This window comes from Neurospora crassa, linkage group IV (assembly GCF_000182925.2).
Source record: "Neurospora crassa OR74A linkage group IV, whole genome shotgun sequence".
Classification (NCBI taxonomy): Eukaryota; Fungi; Ascomycota; class Sordariomycetes; order Sordariales; family Sordariaceae; genus Neurospora; species Neurospora crassa.
Window position 1 is genome coordinate 5,144,643 of NC_026504.1, and position 16,231 is coordinate 5,160,873.

A 16,231-nucleotide genomic window follows, 5' to 3' on the forward strand; every position below is an offset into this window, starting at 1 on the left:
CGTCCGAACAAAGATTGTGTGGGAGATGATACAACAAAAAGTCAAACAGGTGCTACATTTGATATCAAAACCCGCTGCCTAGATGGACCTTGGATACAACCAACAACACCCCGAGATTGTGCCGTATCATTCATTACCCTATCACATGGTAAGCAAAGTGTTGCCGTAGGTTGCAGGTGATACTGTGCCTGAAAGGGCTTGCTCGGCACGGCCCGTATGCAACCAACTCCCCGCTGGCCGCTGCCCTTGGTTCCACTCAAGCGGGGCCGAAGCAGTCATCGGCTCATGGCCAGAACACAAATACCACCATCCATCCATCCTCCTCCTACATCCATCACACAGCCTGCCTTCCAACGTCGGAGACACACATGTCCAACTCGCCACTATTGTCCAGCTTTCAAGGGTCCTCTTCATTTTTTTCACCTGACAAAGTTCCTCTCTCAATTCTCCTTTCGCAACTCTACGACGACACGGTAGCTGCATACTGTACCCTATGTCTACCGCACTCTCCATCCTGCAAGATGCCCTGGCCAAGGAGCTGGATTCCCTGAGTGACCCGGAGGACTGGTCCGAATTCGGCCTCATGGATGTCGAGGAAGACACATCAACACCGGAGGAGGTCTCAGCGCTGCGCGAGTTCGTACAGGCCTACAATACCCCAAACGCCCTGGACGCAGAGGAGACAGCTCGCAAGCTCATGTCGCTGAATGAGGACCGCGTACCATGCGATGGTGACTTCGACAAGGGCTGGCGAATTTCCTGGCTGCTATATGAAGTTGGCATCCAGATGGCACAATATCAAGTCGCTATCCTGGTAGTTGCCGACGCCATTATGGCCCTTCCCCGCTTAGATGCGACACCTGAGCAGGAAGTCCGGTTCGGGAAGGAGAAGTTGGAGCGGTGGAGGAAATTGGAAGTCTTTTGGTATGACTGCTGGAGCGAGAGATGGGATAGTATGTATTACAATACACCGTGGCAATGCCCGTTAGTTGATTAACAAAGTGGGACAGGGTATAACGCGTTTCGATACAGTACTGCATCTGGCGCATACATCTGTGCGAATGCATGGGTGGCCCGTCATCTTGTGCTACACCCCCCCGACATTTACTACACCTCTGAGCTAAGTTTAGCCTTCAGCCGGATGATGTTGGCCCTTGAGAAAGATCAGTGGAACTATCCTTATGTGCGAGAAGATGGTGATGCCACCTTCCGCTCGCCCAAAGACTGGACTATCACCATGCTTAACACCGACGTTCACGCCTTGGTCCCATTCTTGGTGATAGCAGGAGACATAATGTACCGATATACCGACAGAGAGATGATAGCGCGGAGGTTCGCAGAGGCAGGTCAAGAAAACCATGTGCACAACACAAGGGAGTTTTGGCAGCGATTCAGTACAAACCGTTCCGAAAGATCCTTGTGGAAGGCAGAGAAGAAAGTCGACCAACATGAATGGCTGACGCGAGAGAGGTGGGCTTTTTGGAAGAAAAGATTGGTATGGATTTCAGAGCAGACCGAGCTCTTACAGCGGACTCGGGACGAGGCGATCATGCTTGTGCAGCTGATGACGGAGATCGAGGGTCGTGGGGCGTAAACACCAAGAAACGCATCACGCTACAACGGGGCCACGGAGACACAGTCAACGCCAATGAACACAACGCATTATTGCCTTCCCCTTGAAACTGTTGCCTTGTCACTGTCAGCCTTGCAGGGCAGGTAGCAAAAGTATCTTGGATTCTACAACCCAAACAAGTAAGACCGCCTTGCTGAACACTTATGATACCCGACATGTATGCGCGAACAAAATTCACTTCAACACTCACAGCCAGTAGTGGCGGAAAGTGACATGTTCCGGTCAGAATTTGCCGTCACAACACTACCTACCTACTTTGGAATGGTCTATTCTCTCTCCCCTGGTCAAAATTCACCCGGACATGCGACTCGGGACTGTCCGACGCGCATGTCACAGACAAGCAGATTTTGTCCAAGCGGATTCGACTGTGGCCTAGATTATATCCGTCCAATGCAGGTACCCATTGCACCATCTACTCCCCACACTAATTGAATGGCATCGCAAGCGTGGCCTCGCCCGGGCATCGACCGCTTGTCACTGCAGCTAAGCCTGCTACAATCCTCCGAAAAAGGAACTAGACTAATAGACATTGAGGTTGCACAGTATATGCTATTCATTCGGACATCGTGGCTTGGACAAGTTACCTCCAGAGGGCCTTCACCTTCTACAATCGACTCGCATGAATGCGAAGACCGAGTGTCATATCGGTCCGTAAACCCTATCAATATCACTACAGTGACCACACCAACCGACAGTACAGTATCAAGTTACGACATCCTCCCGGACACCTTTTCCCATGCCGTTGCCGGAGAACCCAACTCCACCGGAAGACTTCGGTACCTACTAGCTGTGTAGGTAGAAGGCACCGAGGCAGCATGAAAGTAGTAGCCATATGTACTTGTGACTTGCTTCGAGCGGCACGACCGGGAGGAAGAGAACTCCACCACCTCGCAAACGTCGTGAACAATGGAACCCATGCAAAGCACCTCGACGTCTTATGAGGATTCCAATGCCGAAACTCCGGTCAGAAGAGCTGTCCTTGTAGTATCCGCCGCTTACATGGAGTTTGAACACACATACGCGGCGAGGAGATTTCCGTGTGGATCTGGAGGCGGCTAACACGAGAGGAGTTTGACAGCAGAGTTACTGTAGAGATACCTACGTTTATAAAAGGGCCCGGAACGGCCAGCCAGTTGACCATGATTTGGAGACGTCCAGCATCCTCTTCTTCTTCTACACCACACCAAGTGGTGAACAGCAACAGCTGCGATGAGGGCATCACTTTTTCTCTCTACAGCCGCAGCCCTGCTTGGGGCTTGCGGGGTGTCAGCAAGATCCGTGTTTGCACACTTTATGGTATGCTATTTCCCTGGGGTACTGGACTGGTAGAGGTGCCTCTAAAGTGGCCATGATTACCATGATTATCCAGACGGTAGTCACGATGTTTTGTTCAAGCTTGTGTCTGCCAAGATTTTTTTTTTTTTTTTTTTTTTTTTGTTTCGTCAGAGGTGTATTATCTGCCAAATCGGCAGCGTTTAGGAATTCAACGACTCTTGGAACCTAGGCTGTTCGCAGCAGCGCCTGAATAAATGAGTGGCAGCAAGCGAGGTGTTGGAGCTTGCCGGGAGGAGTAGAGAGGAGCGGTACCTAGGATCTTCGCCTTGCTACGTAGAGGTACAGGTAAAGGGAGAAGTACCCGGCTATTCAGCCCTAAAAACGCCCAACCATACCTACATAGCATACCATGTCAAATTGAAATCTTTACCTATGGACCGATTTAAGGAGAAGAAAAAAACCAAACAAAGAAAACCCAATGAAGAAACCACGAAAGACCAAAGCAATCCCTTATCCCAATTTTCTAGAAATATCCGCCTCTGAATCATCTACTCCCTCTCATATACCAAGAAAAAAATGTTTCACAGGTACAAATATCCCCGAGTGTCCATCATCCATCCACCTCCCTCACTCCCCACCTCTACATCCCCTAGACGACTTGGCGATAGTTCGCTTCCAACTCCCCTTCCAAAGCCCCCATTTCCTCGGTAACATTCCTTTATGAGCAAGGAACCAAATACAGAAAATCACATACGACCATACCCACTGGAGAACTCGGGATCCCGTCCGCTCTCCCATAGATAAGCCAGTGAGGGCCAGACTAGTAGTTGGGTCGGTGACGACCAGCGAATCCCTGGTGTTGTATGTCTTTTTTTATTTCTTTTTCTCCGTACTCTTTTTGTGATTGCCTTTTCGAGGCTTGTGTGCAACCCTGCAACTGAAAGCCCTTCAGGCAGTTCCTCTCTTCTTCATTTCCTCCCTTCCTTCCTTTCCTTTCCAGGAACTTTGGTTCCAGTCGAACTACAGCGGAAAGAATTACAGACCAATTCACATAATTCCGTTCCTTCCTGGAACCTTTCATGTTGTTTACCAATATATCCCTTGCTTTTGCGTTCCTGTCCTTACTTTTCCTTGCCCTGCCTGTCGAACCCCGACCACATCGTCTCATCGGTATCCCTTTTTGGTGGTAGGTAAACCCGCATTAACCATCACTTCATTCACCATTATTCATTTGCCAATCTTTCGACACGAGCCGCAGCAGCAACACCCAGCTGGAGCTCCCGAGATCTAGTCTAACATCAACCATGTCATCGCCTCCGGATCTGCCCCCTCCCAAGGCTCAAGACACAGAGCCGGGTGTGTTATCTCCCACGCCTTCGGCATCTCAGCCTCGACATGATGTCCCCAAACGCCTGATCGACATGTGTATTGAGCCGCGGAAAATCCTCTTCAACTTGAAGTTCACCCCTCCATTTGACGCCGTGGAGGTCGGCAGGACAATTCAATTCGGGTGTTACCCAAAGCGTGAGCTGAAGGAGTAGGACTACAGCCACCAAAACGGCCCCACCATCCTCATGCTTTTCGACGTCCCCTATTACTTCAATCCTACACACTTCATGTGCGACCTCGGGCTCCGCGTCGACGGCGACGCTGAACCGTACTCTTCGGTCTACACATCGGGAAACGTGCATTATACGCGTAGCACCGAGGGAAAATGGAGGGAAAATTGCTTGGGGAATGTAAAGTTAATTGAGCAGCATACGGGACCATCAGGAACGAAGAGACTGGCAGCAGTTTGGTCGAAGAAGATATTGGAACAACGTGGTTCCGCAAACATGGGCGGGGAGCCCGGGCTCCAACATTTCTTTCAAGTCGACTTATGGTATAAAAGAAAACAAGGGGGTGAATTGTTCCTGCGGGTCTGCGGTATGATGTTCACGCTTACTGCCCTTGGCGCCAGACCAGGTTTGGAGGACGGAGGCCGAAACTCGCCCATCCAAACAACGAACCGCGCTCTCGACCTGGGTAAGCTTACATACTTTGCTCAACATGAATTATTTGGCGGCTGTCGAGATTTGACAAAGGCCGTGTTCGTCCCGGGAGTAGTGCAGTGACAGAAGCGCGTAGGGCTAGGGAATGAAAGAGCTTCTGTCACTGTACTACAGCCAGAGCGAACACGGTCAGAGTCCGTTTTACCTTCCAAGCAACATAGGTTTTCCTTTCACTGTCCTTGCAGAAACAAGACTTCATTGGAGGATGCTAACACTGTACAACGCCGTATTTAGTTCGCAGTCCGGATGCCATGCATTGGTACATCTTTGCCAATAGCAACGTGGTATGGGACATAACGACCGAACCAGTATCGCATCGGGAATATCACACCTCAGGAAGCGAGGTCATGCCCTTTGGTCCCGCCAGCTCAGCCGCTCGCACTTCCGATTACCAAGAACCCCTTGTTCCCCGATACGCCACGGCCGTACCCGAATCGCCCCCGGATCCCACCAATGATCCCTACGCCAGGGTGTGGAGGAAGCCTGCTGTCCGCGAAATGGTTGAGCCCTGGAAAGACAAAGTAGCACAAACAGCCGAGAATGTGGATCCCGACGAGATTCCTCCCTCTCCTCCATCAGTCTACCTGAAAAGTTCTTTTTCTTCGAGGAGATCCTCGACAGTGGAAGTTCCTGCGTCCAATAGTGGATATGTGAAAGCGAACACAGAGATTAAACAGCTGTCTCAAATCACAGTGGAGGAGAAGGAACTGGACACTGAGGATGTGGAAACTCAGAGCCAATCTGGGGATGAAGATATGCGCATAGATGCCGACAATGCCTCGAATAGTGGCGGGTCACCCATGGACCTTGATGAAAAGCTGTCCTAGTCCCCCACGAGCCCTGAAAGAACTCGGTGGTGTCTGGTGGCTAATGAAATTTGTTAGTAGAAGGGGAGGATATGTGCGTTCGTTGAAGTTGATGCTTGCAGAGACGTATGGGTGGTGAATGTTGGAAGAAGCGAACATGCCGGTATTCATGATTTCCAGCGAGGTTTTATTTTGTTGTCCTATTGCATTGACTTGGGACGGCCACATCGCTTACCATCAAACAAACCTTACAAGCAATGGATACCGCTCATATTAAAACACTTAACTTTGGTCTCCTGGAAACGCAGAATTCCAGGAAGGAAACAAAGGAGAGATGACAGCGAATACCGAGGCGGACATGATATAGACTTGAATACTTCCCAGACAGTCATTACCAAGAGACCAGATTCCACATAGAAAGTAAACCAATCGTCGCCGTCCAACAATGTTCTCCCACCTACTTTTCCATGTCCCGCTCTGTTTGAAGATGGAATAACGATGACAAGCTAAGTCAACAGATAAAGAAAGGAACTTGCACGGGCCGAGCGATCGGAGAAAGAAACCAAGACACATAAAGGTCCGTACAACCAACTTGAAGATAACTCTCACACATATTCAATTCTTGCCAGAGCACGGACTCCAGGAAACCCTACAAGTTTAGTTATTCAGCTCGCGGGATGTGTACCATATCGCAGACTACCAGATGTATAGCTCCCAATTATTCACTCAGCCAAAAAAGGGTGATCTCGAAAAACTTAGCAGTTGTCACAAAAATTATTTGTTCATAGACTAGAGCAAAGACGGGAGATATTTGGGACAAGAAAAGCGAGCATAGTGTGGGAAGCTTGTTAACCAAGTGAAGTGATCTCTTGTACGCGCACAGACACCCAGGGAAAAAGAAGGGATAAAGGAATAAAAAATAAAAAAAGACATACAACACCAGGGATTCGCTGGTCGTCACCGACCCAACTACTAGTCTGGCCCTCACTGGCTTATCTATGGGAGAGCGGACGGGATCCCGAGTTTTCCAGTGGGTATGGTCGTATGTGATCTTTTCGGTCCATTCTTGCCCTCATATAGCTAGGCATTTTTCCCCCCGACAGGAGTTGCCTTCGTTCCATATGGTCTTTTGGGTGGTGCGGAGGGCAAGCAAGTATGAGACAGGCCGGCACCACCCAATATGATGCGTGACAGCGTAGCTCAAAAAATGTCTTGATTGATGATCTAGCAAAACTCCATCGCTAGTCCGCAGCTCCGTCAACCGAACCTTTATGGGCTGCGTTGACTGGGGCTGCTGCTTCCCTCAAAGTGAAGCCAGGTGCCACTTCCTCAACGGGAGTGGGAAACCTCGTGTCACACTACACTACAAGCGCGGTTGCCTGATGTACCCGCTTGCAACTATAATTCAGAAGCTGAGTTCTAGGTACTTTACCTTAAGTAATCTTTCGGTGTCCATCTAGGTCGGACGGAATAAGGGAAAGGTTGCGTGGCTCGAGACCGGACGCGGGGTCGCGGCTTTCGGTCGGTCGCGCCATTCAGACACCTCGCTGCTGTTGAAGACCGGATTCCAGTGGCAGTTGCTGAAAAGCAGTTTCTTACGCGGGTTATAAACTAGGTAGTTCTAGGTAGCAACTGCCTCCAAACCCGTTGCCGGGCCCGGGCCCGAGCTCTAATGTAAGGAAGTTCCGCTGCCGCTGATTCAACGAATACATTTGACTACACGGCAGCCGTTGACTAAGGGAAAGGGGCAAGGATGTCTCCAGCTCTGAGATGCAAAACGACGCTTGGGACCTTGAGATATGTAGTTTGAATTCAGAGTCAGTGGAGGCAGTGCTTCGCGAAAATTCCTAACTCGTATATTTGTCATCTTCACTGTTTTGTGACATCTCCCAACTATACAGCCACCCCAGTCCGTCGCTTGTAATATGCTTCTCCAGCTTCAATTCGCATTGCCTGGTATGGCGCATCCATGTCCGAGGAGGTACAGAACAGCGGTATTGCCTGCGACTATTTCAACGTTAGCAGACGACCAAACTTGGCAGGACAAATAATGAGAAACTGAAAATTCATACCAAAACATGAGTATGCCACAATGATTTCCAAGTTCGTGGTCGCTTTCATTGTGATAGCAACAGCAATCGCCATTATAGCTATGTCAGGGTTAATATAATGTTCAATATTGCTACACTCTGATGGGAGAACGCTGGAGGTTCTTTACCTAAGACTTGGGCTGCAAAGAACTTCGAGTTCCTTTCGACGTGCCAACGGAGAAAATAGACTGCCCATATCGAAGCAATGACTTGAACTAAACCAATATTAGAGTTATGATTGCATTTATTTTCATGGTCTTGCGTATTAGTAGAAGTGGAAGCTCGGGTTTCTTACAACAAAGAGCGCAAATCTGACTGATGAAAAGCCAACCCTTTACGAGTGTAGGAACGAGTAAGGGGAGTTGCGAACGGACTGCGTGTTTGCTAGGTTAGTACAACCATCAAATCCCTTTGTTCGAGAAAGGTCAAAATCTAGGGTTTACTTACAAACCAGAAAGAGGGCCATAATGAATGTCAAATAAGTCTCCCACCAGAAGTTTCTGAGTGCGTTGATGATACGTTTCGGTTGAGATCTCGTCTCGCCGATGGGCGCCGTAAGGTTGGATATGTCACCAGTGCCCCGGAAGACCAATTTCATATCCGTTGTGGGTGGTAGCACAAGTAAAGATAGGTCCTCTAAATGCTTGCCTAAATGGTCTCCGAATGCCTCAGCTGTCATTTCCCAGTCGCCGGTCAACCATCTGCTTGGTTGCTGCAGGTTCCAGTTAGGATCACACAGGGGGCAGTCCTTGGCACGGATTTTCTGTGGTGGTCTCCCCAGTCGTTCCGCATGGGCTTCAGCATTGCCGGCTCCGATGATGTCCGAGTGTTTCTGCGTCAGATGTCTCTTCATATCCCACAAAGAGTGGTAAAATTCTTCACACATATCGCACCGCCAGTTCTTTCGGTGGACTTCCATCTCGTGCTGAAACCACTGCTGCCGCGTTTCAAAAAGGGGAGCAGGACATCCCTCAAAAGTGCAGATATAAGATGAAAGGTCCGCAAACACATGCATTTGCCATTCGTCGTAGTTTGACATTACGACTTTGATGTGGCAATATGGACATCGGACGAGGGTGTCATACGTATAGGGCAAGTTCGAACGAGTCTTCGGAAATAATGGTAGAGACCATCTCGGGTCGGACAGCAACCCCATGAGAATGAGAAAATCACAGATGTTGTTCCTCCATCGCAACAAGAAATTCCCACTCCTCATTAGAAACAAGAAATCAAAGGGCCCCTTAGTGCGTTTGGCCGTGGATTCCGGTTCCTTTCCATCTTCTTCTTTTGACGAAGACCAGCCAACAATCTTTTCACTTGCCATTGTTCTCTCTTCTGCATCTTCGTGATCCATCCCGGCTTCTCTGGCATGATCAAACCTTGCTGTGACTTTGGCTGTGAAAGAGGAAGGATCCTTTCGATGGGAGGCATCAGTTGTTCGCGCGCTTAAGCCAAAAAAACGGAAGTACATGTCAGAAATGACATCATGTCTCGACCGTCGGCTCTGGAGCCACTTCCTTCGTTGAGCATTGGCTCTTCCCAGTTTCCTGGCAAGTGGTTCGTTCCGTCTGACCCGAGGGAGCTTCTCACGCACACGCATGATTTCAAGTTCCACGGGATCGGATTCCTCGAGTCGACACCGGTCAAACTTGGAGTTGAGCAACGAGTTGTCGACTTGCATCGCTATCCTCATAAGGCTAGTTATGATATCGTTGATACTTTGACATAGTTCTCCCGATTCAGTGACGGTTTGCGAGTTTGCGGAATCTTCCTTAGAAGAATTCTGCTTGAGGTAATTTGCAAATTCACTGTCTGAATCTTCGGAAGAGCTGATGTCCATATCACTTGGTGGATCACTGATCGAACTCTTGACCCATGTTCGCTGTTGGCGGGTGCCATTCAAAATCTGTATCACTGGAACGGTCAGATGGGAACCATGGCACGGGGGTTTCTCAGGGCATTGCTATACGAACAGTCTTGCAAAAGTTCTTGAAGCTGGTCTAGTAGCCTCAAGACCTCGTTGGAGAGATCTTCCCGAATACCGGATTTGAAAGGTTGTTCCCGGGAATCATGCCACTCGTCCAAGTCCGTCTTGTACATCTCTCTAATGGAAACGATCCAAATTTTGAACCGATCCAGTGAGTTTCTGATGGATTCCATCAGCTCGCCACGCTCTGCATCCATTTCGCTGAGAACGTCCATGGTAGTCAGGCAGTCGTGAAAGAGGGTTCTGCACGCTCTAACTCTCTGGCCAGTCTTGCCAGGGAGTCCGACATGATCGGCCATATCTTGGTGAAGTTAGTTTTCGGTTTAGGGGACGTCGCCTATCAGGCCAGAGAAGAGGGAATGTTTGCGGCTTCCAGAGGTAGGTGGTGAGAATGAGTCTTTGATCGCGTCGTTATCTGTTCTGTTTGATGAGCGGTGGCAGTGATGACTGATGAGAAGAGAGAGCTGGGACCAGCCCCGCGTGAATCAGTGGGACCGCGAGAGTCTTGCGACTCTCGACAGCAAGCAGTCCGTCACGCTGCGGTGTAACACATTCTCAGGGCAGCTGAATCGGGCGATGAGACCAGCAATGAATGGCGGGAAGAAAAGTGGTGAGGGCCATGGCCAATTGACTGATCAGGAAAGCGCCATGTCGGAAGTGGCAGCTGAATTGGTTGGCTTTGTTGGGACGACTAGAGATTCTATTGAGGCAGCGACGCTCCAGCCTGCTCAATGTGCATGCATGCAGACCCTTCCCTCAGCGAGGATGGACCAGGTGCTCCGAGCCCATCAGACAAAACATTTAGGAAGGCAAGAATACTTCACACGATCGAGTATGCTTTCCTTGAGTGTATCTCACTTGTCCCCTCAAGCATTCCAATCTCTGCTGTATCCACCCAACCGCCTCCAGGACCCCCCTCACAAGATGACCGGTATCATTGAAGTTCTTGGGCTGATATTCGGCGTCATTCCAATTTTATTCAAAACGATTCAACAATGCCAGAAAACCTATAAGGTCCTAGACGAATGGGTCCACTTCCAAGGCGAGTTCTTAAAAGTCTCCAACGCGGTCAGCCTGCAGAGATTATTTCTGAAGCAACTGATGACGTGGACATTAGCATCAGTGACTGAGTCTAGGGAAACCTCAACTAGAATGTTAGAGAACCCTAGCTGCGCCGAATGGAAAGATCCTGCCTTTGCTGAGAAGCTCAGGCAAATGCTCTCTGGTGATGAAGAATATGAGGCATACTACGGACTACTGCAGTCCGTTCACGATGAGCTTGAAAAAGTCATTCATGGACTACAGAAATACAGCAGGTCCGAGCCGGTAAGTAAGTCCCTTCTTCAGTGAGGGTTTCTCTTCTCACGCAAGATGCAATGGCCGGCGATGCTCACCAAGTCGCCTTCCATGTAGGATATGCCCTACACCCCTGCTCTCTTGGTCCGCTTTCGGTTGCGGAAAGAGTTTAGAAAGCTCCAGTTCTTCTTTCAAAAAGAAGCAATAACGGAGCGGGTTGAATTCGCTACCACGCAAATTCTCTCACTGGAACGATTCTTTGGGAATGCAGAGCGTCTTCGGACTTCCCGACAACACATTGGTGGCAGCTGCATTGCGCATATATTCGAGCGTATCAGACGACAGGCGACCAGCCTTCACCGGGCCATCACGAGGTCATGGACCTGTGACTGTAGAGACAGTCATGTCTTCAAGCTCATCATCGGCGGGCCATTTCGTCCTGATCATAGCGGCGAAGACAATCAGACATTAGAAGAGAAGCCACTCCGCATTGCTTTACCATGCGGCGACGGAGCAAGGGGAGATACACTTATGCCCCAGTCAGCGAGTAACGCCGTCCGGTGGTGCATCATTGAAGCCGCTCTCGCGACTACCTTTGAGCCACACATTTCAGTCTGGAGTCAGCTTCGATCCGCGGAGAATCCATCAACCCAAATGCTGCTCACCGTTCCAACCGGTCAGCAGAGCGGGAGAGCAACCATTAATGGCAATTCTTCTACTATGTTATGTCAACCACAGCCGACCATAGTTTTGTCCTCAGCAGAGAGTGCACCTCACCACGAGCCCCCGACACTGGCTCCCGAAAGCACCCACGTCATTCATGACTTGTGCTCCATGCTCCAATTCCCACGGACAACTAGGCAACTTGGCTATCTCTTCGACGGCACCAACTCATATCACGCCTTGGTGGTCGTACCCACGGGGACATCCAGCCCGGAAATAGTGGGTCAAGCCGTGAGCCTAGGACACATACTTGCAGGAAGCCCTTCTGAAGTAACTGGTTTGACTACCGCTGTAGCCGTGGCAACTCGTCTTCCTTCTAAAGCTGCAAGGCTGAAGATTGCTCTAACGGTTGCCCACTCGCTTCTTGAGCTATTCCCAAGTCCCTGGCTCCCAGGAGAATGGGACAAGAACGACATCTACTTCTCGGTCAGCCCAGACGGGAGCGTCAACACTGATGTACCCTTCCTGATTTCCAGGAACGGCAGCGCACGCACCAGTAACGCCCAGAACCAAGAAGGCAGAGAGCCTACGGTAGAAAGAACGGCATATACATTGAGACCTCCTGACCATACAAAGATCTTGCTCAGCCTCGGCATCTTGATTCTCGAACTCTGGTTCGGCCAGTCTCTCGAGTCTCAGCCTTCGTGGGAAGCCAACTTCGGCCCTAATGGCAAGGAAAAAGAGTTTACCAAGTTCAACGCCGCAGCAACCTGGCAACGGATGGTTGGGGACGACGGTGGACCGAGACTACACAACATCACTCATCGATGTGTTCACGGCAACTTTGGCTTGGACGCGCAAAGCTTACAAGACTCAGAACTGATCAGTGCGGTTTACGAGAAGGTAGTGATGGAGTTGCAGCATGTTTATGACGGATTTTTCTCATTGGAGGGGTCGTGATAACAAGGAAGTCATGAAGGAGACAAGAGGGTGAAACAGAAGGAAGTTCGAGTAGGACGAACCAAGCTCAACATGGCATCAGACGTTCGTGTCTTTGTATTTAACATAAATCTTCAACGCCAATATCTGTGCAAGTGAGATCTTACACCTTGAAGAAACAGCCCCTACCGCAGTCCGTCAATCCAGTCCCATTTCCAGGCAATGCCGCCCAGATCAGAGCCATAAATAACATAACACCTTACTTCAGCTCGGTCTAAGCAAAACCCTAGGGTTTCCATCGTGACCTTCCCTATGGATATCTCCACCGTTTGCATGGCAATGACATTCGGTCTTGCTTGCGCCTCAGAAACACCGTATTGTAAATCCGAAAGCAGGGCACATCATCTAGAGGTCTTTATTTGCAAAGACTTCAACGAGGATTGTGGACTGCACAGCATGGACCAAGTGGTAAAGTGCAAGTGACCACTGCGCGACTGACGATTCTTCCCCCCCCCCCCCCCCCCCCCCTTCTCCCTCCTCCTGCAGGAAAGGGAAAAAAAAAAAAAAAAAAAAAAAAAAAAGGGGGCCGAGAACATTAGGTCAATAAAAAAACAAAAACAATCGCAAAAAAAGAAAGTTTGGTTCATGATCCGACCCAGGCTCGATCTGGGGACCTTCAGTGTGTTAGACTGACGTGATAACCAACTACACCATCGGACCAGCTGTTGTTATTGATAGAATTACGCTGAAGGTAGGCCCTATATCAGTAGCTTCTATTATGGTTGCGCGAGTCAGTTATTAGCAAAAATCTCGCTGAAACCCTGATCAACATCACGATCTCTCCCTGTCAACCTCGACTGCCACCGTAATCGAAAAACCGTACGCTATAGAACACCATCATATCTCTTTCTTGTTGCTTGAATACTTCCCGTGGTCACTTACCAAGATCCCCCTACGCCACGGATGTGAGAACAGCTCATCCAGATCCTGGCCGTCATCCTCTTCGTTAGATATCAGAAACCCGCATCATCTGCCCAGACTACTAGTGCTCTCTACCATAAAACATTCATTCACCATTACACTACAAATACTAATTTTTACTAAAAGGAAGCCTTACCCGCTCGTCCACATCTTTCTGTCTCATAACTAGGTAATTCCCTTCGCCCATCACGTCCAGCTGCCCACCCACACTGCTGCCTCATTCTTCCATTTCCACCGCTCAGCTCCCAAGATAAGCCCTGATAGCACCCTGCAACCTCCCGGCACCCTCACCCACCATCTGCGTAAGGTTCTCCAGATCATCGCTGGCAGTGATGCCAAACTTGCGAATGAAGTCCTTGGCGGCAGACTCGAGGTCGCCGTAGTCTTCGGCGGGCGCGTCGTCCTCGGGACGACCAAAGTAGGCATTGGAAGAGATGGCCTGGGCACCCTCGAAGCCTTGTAGACGGGCCTTGGTCTCGGCCTTGACCGAGGGGTCGTAGTTGCCCTTGTTGAAAAACTCGTCCGAAGAGATGGCCTTTTGGTTGGCGAACTTGTTGCGGGCGTATTGTTCTTCGTCGGCTGTTTCGTATCGATGTTGGTTAGTATTGCGTAAGAAAAAGAAAAAAAAAGAAAGGGAAAGGAGGGAAAAAAAAAACATACCCTCACTAGCCTTAATAGGCCCAACACTTCCAAACCCACCCGCATTCTTCTTCGCCGCCGCCGCTCCTCCCGCGCCCGCCGCAGCACCAGCACCACCGGGCTTGCCCACCATACCGAAACCCAGCTTCCTGACACCCATACCTAGCCTCTCCACCTCAGCAGCCGACTTCTCCTGCGCCGCCGACCGCGAACTGGAGGAGCTGACTGGCGCCGCAGCAGGGGTGATGATATTATTGGTCTTGGTCTCGGCCTTCTTCGCCGCCTTCTCCTCCTCCGCCTCGGGATCGTAACCCAGCTTCTCGATGCGCTCCGCCTCCTCCTTGGCCTTCTTCTCCGCCTCGTCGAAATCGATCAGGTCCGCCGAAATCTTCTTGACGCCCAGCTTAGCCGCGGGCTTCTTGGCGCCTAGGATGCCGCCGCCCACCTTGCGCGGGCCGCCGGTGGTGCTGCTGCCGGGGGTGGTTTTCCTTAGGGCCGCGGAGGTGGTGATGCGGCTGGCGGCGGGGGCGGGAGTGGGAGCATCGGAATCGGTCTTGGAGAGCGGCGAGGAAGTGCGCTGGATGTCCTTGCCGTTGCCGAGGAGCGGGGAGGCGGTGCGGCCGATGACGGGGGGTGTGGAAGTGCGGGAAATGGGTGGCGTGGGCTTCTTGATGGCGGGCTTGTCCCACGAGGAAAAGAAGTCGTCGTCGGGCTCGCCGGCCGGGGTGTTGCTGCTTGTGGCATCGTCACCGTCGGTGATGACAACTTCTTCGGGGTATCTGGGTGGGAGGTAAACAGCGCGTCAGCATTGCATTTCATGTAACGTGGAATAAAACAGGTTTGTGTAAATGAGGGGTAGGGGCATTGCATACTCGCGGGCGTCCCTAGCAGCCCTCTTCTTGAGCTCCTCCTTGTACTTGGTCGCGGCAGCAGATTGGTACTTGGTCTTGGGGTCCTTGCTGTTCAAGGCGGCGGAACCACCGTTTTGCTGAAAGAACTTGGTTGCCGACTCATTGCCGCCCACCTTCATGATCCGTAGCTGGTCCCATTGCCATTCTGTACAAGAACAAGGTTCGCGTTAGCGGGCGAGGTGTCGCGTCGTGGAGTAAAGATCGAGAGGGCACATACGGTCGAGGTTAGTAGACCGCACAAAGGAAATGTGAACGCCGAGGTTGCGGTGGTTGGCCGAGCAATCGAGGCAGAGGTAGATGCCAAAGGGGACCGAGGTCCATGTTGGGTTCTTTTGGCCGCAGTCGAAGCAGATCTGTTGTTCGCGGGAAGGGAGGCAGCAGTTAGCTTTCTGGATGTCTAGGGTCGATCGCTGCTCGCGTGGGCACATACCTTGTTGGCTGGCTTCGCCTTGAGCTTCTCAAAAAGCTTGAGCGACTGCTGCTTTGTCGCGAGACCGCTCATCTTGTCGGTCGGCAGTCCGGTGATGGTTCGGATTAGGTATGTCTGTCCTTTGCCAGGGTTGTGATGTGTCACTAGATCTCGACTGTCGTTGTTGATGACCCCTTTGCTCGGTTAGGTTGTCAGGGTCGGTAGGTCGGTGCTGCCGTCAGGGGGGGGAAGGTGAAAAAGGGGGCAGAAGAGGGAGAGAAGTCAAACAAGGCGGCGCTGTAGGTTTTCGGGCTTGTTACAAGTTGTCAATCTTTCAAGTGTTGTCATTCGCTCGCAGTTAATTCAGGAGACGGGGGGGGAGCCCCAGCGGAGAGAGCCGGGCTGCCTGGCAACCTACCTACGTACCTGTATGGTATTGGAACGTCCACTGGAACGTTGGGCCACATTTCTTTGTGTTCCCCAGCCAAGAATCAGACGCTTCCACTTGCTCATGGAGGTTCGCCCTTCCATGTGGCATCTTGGCGCCTTGG

General features: G+C 50.8%; 5 protein-coding genes and 3 non-coding genes across 8 annotated transcripts; 4 read left to right on the forward strand and 4 right to left on the reverse strand.

Annotated features, from left to right (window-relative positions):
* The first annotated feature begins 322 nt into the window (after positions 1–322).
* On the forward strand, positions 323–2,556 carry NCU08816 (hypothetical protein). Its single transcript, XM_956763.2, has 3 exons — positions 323–953; positions 1,011–2,025; positions 2,177–2,556. Exons 1-2 carry the CDS (start codon positions 494–496, stop codon positions 1,592–1,594), a joined length of 1,044 nt encoding a protein of 347 aa, XP_961856.2. The 5' UTR covers positions 323–493; the 3' UTR covers positions 1,595–2,025; positions 2,177–2,556.
* A 1,104-nt stretch (positions 2,557–3,660) lies between these two features.
* Positions 3,661–3,775, forward strand: NCU15639. The gene has a single exon (XR_897900.1). It is a non-coding gene; the product is annotated as a 5S ribosomal RNA (ribosomal RNA).
* Positions 3,776–4,212: 437 nt separating this feature from the next.
* On the forward strand, positions 4,213–6,181 carry NCU08814 (hypothetical protein; the record flags this gene model as incomplete). Its single annotated transcript, XM_956761.3, has 3 exons — positions 4,213–4,445; positions 4,869–4,933; positions 5,194–6,181. 3 exons carry the CDS (start codon positions 4,213–4,215, stop codon positions 5,784–5,786), a joined length of 891 nt encoding a protein of 296 aa, XP_961854.2. The 3' UTR covers positions 5,787–6,181.
* A 513-nt stretch (positions 6,182–6,694) lies between these two features.
* NCU15640 lies at positions 6,695–6,809 on the reverse strand. The gene has a single exon (XR_897901.1). It is a non-coding gene; the product is annotated as a 5S ribosomal RNA (ribosomal RNA).
* A 1,380-nt stretch (positions 6,810–8,189) lies between these two features.
* On the reverse strand, positions 8,190–10,057 carry NCU08813 (hypothetical protein; the record flags this gene model as incomplete). Its single annotated transcript, XM_956760.3, has 3 exons — positions 8,190–8,228; positions 8,307–9,769; positions 9,829–10,057. 3 exons carry the CDS (start codon positions 10,055–10,057, stop codon positions 8,190–8,192), a joined length of 1,731 nt encoding a protein of 576 aa, XP_961853.3.
* A 653-nt stretch (positions 10,058–10,710) lies between these two features.
* On the forward strand, positions 10,711–12,880 carry NCU08812 (hypothetical protein). The gene is made up of 2 exons (XM_956759.2): positions 10,711–11,168; positions 11,256–12,880. Exons 1-2 carry the CDS (start codon positions 10,767–10,769, stop codon positions 12,759–12,761), a joined length of 1,908 nt encoding a protein of 635 aa, XP_961852.2. The 5' UTR covers positions 10,711–10,766; the 3' UTR covers positions 12,762–12,880.
* Positions 12,881–13,386: 506 nt separating this feature from the next.
* On the reverse strand, positions 13,387–13,460 carry NCU15205. Its single transcript has one exon. It is a non-coding gene; the product is annotated as a tRNA-Val (tRNA).
* A 174-nt stretch (positions 13,461–13,634) lies between these two features.
* NCU08811 (arf GTPase-activating protein) lies at positions 13,635–16,109 on the reverse strand. The gene is made up of 5 exons (XM_956905.2): positions 15,702–16,109; positions 15,489–15,624; positions 15,233–15,416; positions 14,382–15,139; positions 13,635–14,300 (listed from the first exon to the last, which is right to left on the reverse strand). Exons 1-5 carry the CDS (start codon positions 15,771–15,773, stop codon positions 13,960–13,962), a joined length of 1,491 nt encoding a protein of 496 aa, XP_961998.1. The 5' UTR covers positions 15,774–16,109; the 3' UTR covers positions 13,635–13,959.
* Positions 16,110–16,231: the final 122 nt, after the last annotated feature.

Bases quoted from the DNA above. Each gene is read 5' to 3' on its own strand.
- NCU08811 (XM_956905.2), bottom strand. From the start codon at position 15,773: ATGAGCGGTCTCGCGACAAAGCAGCAGTCGCTCAAGCTTTTTGAGAAG. The intron at 15,625-15,701 runs GTATGTGCCCAC...CGCGAACAACAG, and splicing joins AGGCGAAGCCAGCCAACAAG to ATCTGCTTCGACTGCGGCCA. The intron at 15,417-15,488 runs GTATGTGCCCTC...GTTCTTGTACAG, and splicing joins GCGGTCTACTAACCTCGACC to AATGGCAATGGGACCAGCTA.
- NCU08816 (XM_956763.2), top strand. From the start codon at position 494: ATGTCTACCGCACTCTCCATCCTGCAAGATGCCCTGGCCAAGGAGCTG. The intron at 954-1,010 runs GTATGTATTACA...AAAGTGGGACAG, and splicing joins CTGGAGCGAGAGATGGGATA to GGTATAACGCGTTTCGATAC.
- NCU08812 (XM_956759.2), top strand. From the start codon at position 10,767: ATGACCGGTATCATTGAAGTTCTTGGGCTGATATTCGGCGTCATTCCA. The intron at 11,169-11,255 runs GTAAGTAAGTCC...CCTTCCATGTAG, and splicing joins AATACAGCAGGTCCGAGCCG to GATATGCCCTACACCCCTGC.